Raw genomic sequence first — 10,000 nt, 5'->3', positions numbered from 1 at the left:
CTAGTTGGAAAAGCAGGATTCTATAAGCCCAGAGGCTCCAACAGGGAAAATAGCCCAGTGAGGAGCGGAAAACAGATTATTTTAAGAAGAGTAACAACATTCAAATAAATATCTCCTATATAAACTATAAAAACTGTAACAAAACAAGAGTTAGAGAAACAAGAGAGAATAGTGTGCTTGAGTGTACCCTCAAGCATGAGAACTCTAACCTAAGACATTGGAAGACCATGGTACAGAGGCTATGGCACTACCCAAGACTAGAGAACAATGGTTTGATTTTGGAGTGTCCTTCTCCTAGAAGAGCTGCTTACCATAGCTAAAGAGTCTCTTCTACCCTTACCAAGAGCAAACTGGTCACTGAATAATTAGTGCAGTAACCCCTTTAGTGAAGTAGAATTGTTTGGTAATCTCAGTGTTGTCAGGTGTAGGAGGACAGAGGAGAATATGTAAAGAATATGCTAGATTACTCAGTATGTGTGTGTGTAGGCAAAGGAAAAATGAGCAGTAACTAGAGAGAAGGATCCAATGTAGTACCATCTGGCTAGTCAAAAGACCCCATAACTCTCTAGCGGTAGTATCTCAACGGGTGGCTGGTGCCCTGGCCAACCTACTACCTACTATTTATATATATATATATATATATATATATATATATATATATATATATATATATATATATATATATATATATATATCTTCTTTCTAAAAGGACTGTTTGATTTATTTTGCTCTCTTATCTCAGTCTTCTTTTACCCATTTTCAAAACTTCTTAAGCTTCTTTTACTTTTTCGATATTTTATTCTTATTTGGAAGATACTTCCAGAATGCAAAGCTCAACAGTCCTCTTTTCCACACCCGATACTCAATTATGTAAAGTAAATAACTCGGCTATTAGTTCCTGATTACAAATCTTTGGTTTGTGAGTTCTTAGAAGACTTTCGAAAAGCACGATCTTTATATCAGCGTCAATGACTTTGGATCTCAAGATACCAGATAACTCATAATTAATCAATCACGATCTCTATCTGGCATCTGAACTGTACACTTCTTTCGACATTTCAGTCATTTTCAACATTCAGTCTCAAGTTCTCAAATACCATTACCAATAGACCATTTATATTAGCCCTTTAAGAGTAATATCTCATCAATTATTATACTCCCATCGCGTTATAACTGCCAACATTCATTTGCAATTTCCTCCTCATACAAAAACATATTTACGTTATATAAGAAAACTTTTTTTTTTTTTCTTGCAGCACCTTTTTTTATCGTCTACAGAAACTTCTATCTGTAAAAGCCACCCATTTCCTTTCCCACTAAACTTTAAATTTATCTACCGTCTGCGGTTTCCATAACTCGTTTCATCATTCCTTCTGTCAATACATTAGCAATTCAAATATGACATGCCTCTTAATCATACTTATATTGAACTTACACTATGAGCACTCACGTGATAACCATAATCTCAATTATATGTGTAATATCTCTGGGACAATAAATAATTTAATCTGAGCCACTCTTGTTAACCTAAGAAATATAAGAAATACATATACAGTACACTCAAATAAACAAATACGAATAAATACACACACAAGCATTCACACACACGAATGAATGCACACACGCACACACACACACACACATATATATATATATATATATATATATATATATATATATATATATATATATATATATATATATATATATTCCATGAAGACAGTTATCACGAAAAGGAAACTTACTGATGGGAGAATCTACTAGGACGAAGACAGTATACCAGGGTTCTTAATTCATATTGTAAATTGCAGGTATTCAATAGTTAATTGACCTGATTAGCAAATGGTGCGGTATACGCCTTCTCTCTCTCTCTCTCTCTCTCTCTCTCTCTCTCTCTCTCTCTCTCTCTCTCTCTCTCTCTCATTGACCTAGATCGGTGATTGATATTGTCTTGAATACTATATTATATTCATTAGTTTTGATTTACACTTTACCAGCTTATTATGTGATAATACTTGAAAATTGTTATTGCTGAACGTTGTTGCTTTTTATTTTTTGTTGGAGATAATTCTTTAACTTCTGTGAAGAGACAATTATAGCTCAACTGTCTACAAACGATTTGGTCTCTAATTTTTTACCTTTCGTGGCAATATTATTCCCTTTTCGGGTTGCAATAAGAAAAAATCAATTCCTTCAAGACCGAAGGGGAACTGGGTTTGGGAAGGACTCGTCTGCTTTGCGGCCCCCCTTGTCTGAGTTTCGGACTCCTGGATTGGTCGTCATGCCCCTTGACTGAGTTTCGGACTCCTGGATTGGTCGTCATGCCCCTTGACTGAGTTTTGGACTCCTGGATTGGTCGTCATGCCCCTTGACTGAGTTTTGGACTCCTGGGTCGTTCGTCATGCCCCTTGACTGAGTTTCAGACTCCTGAATCGGTTGTCATGACCCTTGACTGAGTTTCGGACTCCTGGATTGGTCGTCATGCCCCTTGACTGAGTTTCGGACTCCTGGATTGGTCGTCATGCCCCTTGACAGAGTTTCGGACTCCTGGATCGGTCGTCATGCCCCTTGACTGAGTTTCAGACTCCTGGATCGGTTGTCATGACCCTTGACTGAGTTTCGGACTCTTGGATTGGTCGTCATGCCCCTTGACAGAGTTTCGGACTCCTGGATCGGTTGTCATGCCCTTTGACTGAGTTTCGGACTCCTGGATTGGTCGTCATGCCCCTTGACAGAGTTTCGGACTCCTGGATCGGTCGTCATGCCCCTTGACTGAGTTTCGGACTCCTGGATTGGTCGTCACATGCCCCTTGACTGAGTTTCGGACTCCTGGGTCGTTCGTCATGCCCCTTGACTGAGTTTCAGACTCCTGGATCGGTTGTCATGACCCTTGACTAAGTTTCGGACTCCTGGATCAGTCGTCATGCCCCTTGACTGAGTTTCGGACTCCTGGATTGGTCGTCATGCCCCTTGACTGAGTTTCGGACTCCTGGATCGGTCGTCATGCCCCTTGACTGAGTTTCAGACTCCTGGATCGGTTGTCATGACCCTTGACTGAGTTTCGGACTCTTGGATTAGTCGTCATACCCTTTGACAGAGTTTTGGACTCCTGGATCGGTCGTCATGCCCCTGGACTGAGTTTCGGACTCCTGGATCGGTTGTCATGCCCCTTGACTGAGTTTCGGACTCCTGGATTGGTCGTCACATGCCCCTTGACTGAGTTTCGGACTCCTGGATCAGTCGTCATGCCCCTTGACTGAGTTTCGGACTCCTGGATCGGTTGTCATGACCCTTGACTGAGTTTCGGACTCCTGGATTGATCGTCATGCCCCTTGACTGAGTTTCGGGCTCCTGGATCGGTCGTCATGCCCCTTGACTGAGTTTCGAACTCCTGGATCGGTCGTCATGACCCTTGACTGAGTTTCGGACACCTGGATCGGTCGTCATGCCCCTTGACTGAGTTTCGGACTCTTGGATCGGTCGTCATGCCCCTTGACTGAGTTTCGGATCGGTTGTCATGACCCTTGACTGAGTTTCTGACTCCTGGATCGGTCGTCATGCCCCTTGACTGAGTTTCGGACTCCTGGATCGGTCGTCATGCCCCTTGACTGAGTTTCGGACTCCTGGATCGGTCGTCATGCCCCTTGACTGAGTTTCGGACTCCTGGATTGGTCGTCACGCCCCTTGACTGAGTTTCGGATCGGTTTCATGACCCTTCACTGAGTTTCTGACTCCTGGGTCGGTCGTCATGCCCCTTGACTGAGTTTCGGACTCCTGGATCGGTCGTCATGACCCTTGACTGAGTTTCGGATCGGTTGTCATGACCCTTCACTGAGTTTCTGACTCCTGGGGCGGTCGTCATGCCCCTTGACTGAGTTTCGGACTCCTGGATCGGTCGTCATGCCCCTTGACTGAGTTTCGGACTCCTGGATCGGTCGTCATGCCCCTTGACTGAGTTTCGGACTCCTGGATCGGTCGTCATGACCCTTGACTGAGTTTCGGATCGGTTGTCATGAACCTTCACTGAGTTTCTGACTCCTGGGTCGGTCGCCATGCCCCTTGACTGAGTTTCGGACTCCTGGATCGGTCGTCATGCCCCTTGACTGAGTTTCGGATTCCTACCTCTGTCATCATGACCCTTGACTGAGTTTCGGATTCCTGGATCGGTCGTCATGCCCCTTGACTGAGTTTCTGACTCCTGGATCGGTCGCCATGCCCCTTGACTGAGTTTCGGACTCCTGGATCGGTCGTCATGCTCCTTGACTGAGTTTCGGATTCCTGGATCGGTCGTCATGCCCCTTGGCTGAGTTTCGGACTCCTGGATCGGTTGTCATGACCCTTGACTGAGTTTCGGATTCCTGGATCGGTCGTCATGCCCCTTGACTGAGTTTCGGACTCCTGGATCGGTTGTCATGACCCTTGAATGAGTTTCAGACTCCTACCTCTTTCGTTATGTTGCTCTCTTTCCATCATCATCATCCCATATAATCCTTCACCTTCACATCCTTAACCGACTTACAGGAGGACGAAAGGGCAAGAGCCCGTGGTCCCCTTATATGGGAGGCTATTCTAATTCTTTCAATCAATTTCACTGTGAATCTCATTCAAACTACTGGAAGTTGACCATTTGTTTTGTTTTTGAAGATATTGCACCTCTCCATCGAGTGTCGTGTCTTGATTAACTTGGGATTATAATTGAACGTACACATGAGTAAATACTAGATTTGAATTGCAGTGATGTCTGCAATAATTGATTAGATAAGGCCTTTCTCTAATCATTTTCCAGAGGATTTAGGGTTAGATAAAAGTCCCAAGAGAAGGTTTAGAAGAAAATGCCTAGTCATGATATACTTCCATTCTCAAGTATTTCGCTCTTTATCAGGGTAAGTTATTTAATTTTTCATAACATTGTGCCGTTTAAAGATGGTAATAGTAATGACTTAATTTCTAAAACTATCTAATAGTTTCCGAGTCATTACGTAAGACTGTAAATGCAGCCCAAATCTTGTAAATCATATAACTACTAACAATTACCGTGAAATAACTACTACTTTAACAGCAGTAACAACTACCTTCTTACCTACAGCAAGAAGAGAATATCCTCAGTCATTTGATTGAGCAGATATACAGCAGCCCCTTACCCCTGCCTCCCCTCTCCCAAAGATCCTGTTGGAGGGGGGAGGGGCCCCGTAAGTGTCCTGCTGTAGATACTACTTGAAGGTGTTTCAGCGTCCTTTTACATTTTAGTCTTCAATTATGCTTCCATAAGTACTACGGCTCGCTTCACACTAGCGGTTATTTTCCGTAAGGAAATATTTCCGCTCGTTAGGAAGCATGTCTTCACAAAAGATGATTTTCCCCGAGCGGCCTCGTAGGAATTGCGCGAATTAGCAGTGCACGCTACTAAACTCATTTTTTTTAATGAGGCGCATTTTCACCGACTGGCAGCGGTGCCCCTTTAGCTCGGAAAGGTTTCCTTCTACCTGATTGGTTAGAATTATCTTGTCCAACCAATCAGCAATCAGGAAACTTTTCCGAGCTAAAAGGATACCCTTGCGAGTCGGTGCAAATCTGTCTCGCTTAAAAGAATTGACTATAGTAAATCACTACCTCTTAGAAGAGGTAACGCATGAAGGGTCTCATTGATCTCCATTGCTTTCTAATCCACGCGGACAAAACCGCGCAGTATCAAACCGCTCGTGTGAATTGAGCTGAGTAAGCTTCGCTTTCCCCCCTCCTATCCAGCCTCCTAAGATTGACATCATACTGCATCCTAATTGTATATGGGCAATGCATGGCCTTCCAAGCCCTAGTCGTGGGCCTCATGACCCAAGATCATATACCCAGTCCTCTCCAAAAGAAAAAAAGTAAAATTCTCCAATACACTTCCAATTTTGTCTGATTTATCAGTCTTTTTGTGAAATGTTTGTATAATGATAATTTCCGGTTATCATCCACATTAATCTCTTTTAACTTTCAACGTTACTTACTGTGAAAATAATTTTTAGAAATGAAGCTAATTTTGCACATTTTTCCCATGAAATGAGTAAACTATAATTAGAATCTAGAAATGAATTCAGAATTTTTGTCACTTTTGCTGATCATTTTTTACCAACACTTCTGTCTCAAAAATCTGAGTATGCAAACGTCTTCCTGTCTTTTGTCTTAAATACTTTGCTTTCCTTTATTTTTTTTTCAATAATACAGAACATAATAAAAGATAAATAATTGGGCAAAGCCTCTGACAACAGGGTTTCCTTTCCTCAGTATTAATGTATAACTTTGTTTTAGTCATTCTAAAAGCAAATGTGCTCTTGACCTAAGAAAGCCAATTAGCTTTTTCATCTCATTATTTTCCTCCTAGGTTTCACTGTTTTTTTTTTTTCATTTTTTTTTTGTTTTTTTTGGACCTATTCCTTACATTTCTTTGCATCATACCATTCTATAAGTTAATATTTTCCTTATTCTCATCGTTACCACTAATTCTAGTATTTTTTCAAATATGCAACCATGCCTTCATTTTCATTTAGAATTCTCTCTATCTTCTTTACTTATTTTACCAGGTTCACCATCATTTCATTGGTGTCAAGAATATAATCCTCTTTGTTGCCAATACCAAATCTTTAAATGTGAAATGGACTGAATATCAAAATCATTGACTAAAACAAGACTAGATAATGTAACTCTAATCTCATTTTGAGTTTTGAAACTGCTACTGTTATTAATTTTTACTTGCTATAATTTGAATACTATTTTCTTCGTGAAATCCAAATCGAATATTACAAAATTTATAAATAAACTTTACATATTTCCACATCTATCCAACGCATAATCTACCCTGGAAATGTCTGCGGTCTGTAAAAAAAGAAAAAAAAAAAAGTTCTTGATAAAAAAATGAACAGCTCTTTCCGGACAATACCATCCTGTTCGTAATACTAGGTATGAAGTTAATTCTGATAGTCATGCCTTCTCCATCATAAGACTCAATACTACACAGTATTCTAAAAGTTTTATTCCAGCTGTGACCAAGTTGTTGGATGATCCTAATCAGGTAGTTGAATCGGTGGAACTTCAAAAGTTCAAACAAACTTGCAGTGAATATTTTTATGTTGAACAGGCAGATGCAAGTCTCTTTTTATAGTTTATATATGAAACATCGACTTTAATGTTGTTACTGTTCTGCGAATATTTTATTTTAATAGTTCATTACTTCTCTTTTAATTTATTTATTTCCTTGTGTCTTTTACTTACTGGGCTATTTTTCCTTGTCGGAGCCCTTACTCTTATAGCATCCTGCTTTTCCAACCAGGGTTGTAGCCTAGCTGATAATAATAATAATAATAATAATAATAATAATAATAATAATAATAATAATAATACCCCTTACCTGTGATGGCGATATGAAGTTTGCCCATTGCAGCGACACTCGGTGCCCACATGTGGGTTTTATCGCATGACGCCAGGGTCATGACCGCCGCCATATTCTCGGGCATCGTCTCGTTCATGGACTCCAAGAACACGACGCCCAAGGACCCGCGAGCCATGGCCGCTGACGCCTCTTCAACGGACGACTTCATGAGGTTCATGGCCTCCGTCCGTAGGCCTTGCACCATTCCAGACTCCATGTACACTCCTGGAGATGCATAAGAATGTAGATATCCATTAAGAAAATGCAAAGAAATTGTGATTTGAAATATTTCTTTTTAATTATTATAATTATTTGGTATTTGCAGTGTAAACAAGGAGATCGAATATTGATAATATTAATAATTAATAGTAATAATAATAATAATAATTATTATTATTAATAATAATAATAATAATATTAATAATAATAATAAAACGAAATCGTGATTTGAGATCCAGTTTCTTTTATTAATGGTTATTCATAATGTTATCAATTCACTCTTAGGGCTACGAGATCGAAATAATTCAAAAGTAGTTTGAAATAGCAAATGGAATGACCTGATTGGGCATGTGTGTGTGTTTACAGATAGTAAAAAGGTAATGGTAATGACGACGGAAAAAGAAACATTAGTCTGCAAGCACGCATAACTAAGCAATTAGAACAATATGTAAATAGTTCCTTTATAGTGAGAGAGCAGGTTATCAACATCAGTAATTACGATACAGGTTAAAAAGGTTGGATAAAATATCCATGCATAGAAATCTATCAGTGTCACGAATGTATTTACTTTTATTTTTCTTTCGCCTAGCAGTTGCATGTTGAATTAATGTATCTATGGTATTTCTAAATGAATTGTCTCCATAAATGTTACGTAATGATTCCGTTTATTTTAAAGAAAAATTAAAGGTAAAGTTATTAATGTTTCCTTTTGTTATTCATGATTGATTGATTGATTTAAAGTTTTCTGGCATCCTGAAAACTTTAAATCAATCAATCATAAATAAATAACAAATAGAAGAAAATATATTTATGAATAAATCAATTCTAGCATAGCGTTACTTAAACAAATTTAGTTATTGCATCCCTTTAAAAAGTTTTATCTATTAACAGAATGCCCTCATAATATTAACACAAACTAAATATTATCTGTAAAATATTACTCGCCTTGTTAAGCACTACTACTTTCATCAAATGTTTATAATGTTTTGATGTCCGTATTTACGAAGTCCCAGACCTACATAGCTGAGGACTATGAAGCGTGAAGTGGGAGATGATGAATGGAGAAGTGTTGATGTAAAAGCTCAAGATAGAGACGTCTAGCGGAATCTAACCGAGGCCCTTTGCGTCAATAGGCGTAGGAAGAGATAATGATCATGATTGTTTACGAATAAAGTTTTTCTCTTTTATTTCTTAAGAATTACAGTTAACATCTATATGAAATCCTTATAGATGCTAATTACTCTATGGACAACATATTAGTACAGACACATTAATTAAAAAAAACGTATAAACATCTAAACATCTAAACAAAATTTAACATTAACTCATAAAAAATTCGCCCCGTTTAATAGAATCCTTAGAGCATAACAACGATATTCAAGTCTCTTTGATAAAGCCATGAATTATGATGTTTCAACAACTCGTAGGCAGGATCACACAGCGTGTCCAATTCTCATGCTTTTTGGCAAAGAGAATTAGTACTTGATTGAGTCGCGCGTGATAATAGACTACGAAGAACGCTATAACTCAATCAAATTGGTATTGACTTTAAACCTCACGAAAACTGGTATGTGTCACCAGGATAGAGAAATTCTGTATAGAGTCATTCGGTACATCTCGATTTTGGTGGATTGTATTATTTAATATGTAGCCTTGTATTCGTAAATTTCTGTACATTTGTATATGTAAATTGTACCTTTTTGTTTCCACTTAATGAAACTTTCTTTAATAGGGAATGTATTAAAAATATGCGATTGTAACTTTCATCATCTGAATGCTGGAGTAGATATGATACTGCAGTGGAAAATATTTTCACAGCACCATACAGTATACTGACACAGAGGCTCACAAGAAACACATCAATCTCTCTAAAACATGTTGTGCCATTCGTTTATATCTTTCACAACCTACATTATATATTTCACGACCTAAGGTCCTATAGTAGATTAGTGTGTTTTTATATCATCAGCATATAGTTTCTTTCCTATCCCTTTGCCTAGCAAAACTCCGGGATCATACTCTCCCACGAGGTGACCCTATTAATCTAAATTATTTGAGACAAATTGGTGCACAAGGCACCCTAACAAGCCCAATGGTGGTGAAACGATAAACCCCATAGCAAGATGAGAAGTCTCCGAATTATTAGCTTCAATGCTTGAGGACCTGTTTACAGTGAAAAAATCCCTGTCGACCGCAACACTACATAAATGAAATATCTTGAAACTCTGTTCAAAATGTACTCGTTAATTCTACATTACATTAGTTTTTTTTTTTTTTTTTTTTTTTTTCTTTTTTTTTCTTTTTTCTTTTTTTCTCACCAAACCTTTCATTTAGGAGAAGTACAGGTGTTGATACATGTTACTGAATAGGAAA

The 10,000-nt window shown here is 38.6% G+C and overlaps 1 protein-coding gene across 1 annotated transcript in view; it reads right to left on the bottom strand.

The window, feature by feature from the left end:
- The window catches only part of LOC137642246 (ionotropic receptor 93a-like), a 115,002-nt gene that overhangs the window by 88,492 nt on the left and 16,510 nt on the right, over positions 1-10,000 (bottom strand). The window contains exon 3 of the mRNA XM_068374776.1: positions 7,388-7,633. Coding sequence (XP_068230877.1) covers positions 7,388-7,633 — 246 coding nt within the window. The remainder of the gene's footprint in view (positions 1-7,387; positions 7,634-10,000) is intronic.

The sequence above is a fragment of the Palaemon carinicauda genome, chromosome 6 (genome assembly GCF_036898095.1).
Source record: "Palaemon carinicauda isolate YSFRI2023 chromosome 6, ASM3689809v2, whole genome shotgun sequence".
Taxonomy (NCBI): domain Eukaryota; kingdom Metazoa; phylum Arthropoda; class Malacostraca; order Decapoda; family Palaemonidae; genus Palaemon; species Palaemon carinicauda.
The sequence above is the reverse complement of the archived record's forward strand: the minus strand, read 5'-3'. Positions and strand labels throughout refer to the sequence as shown.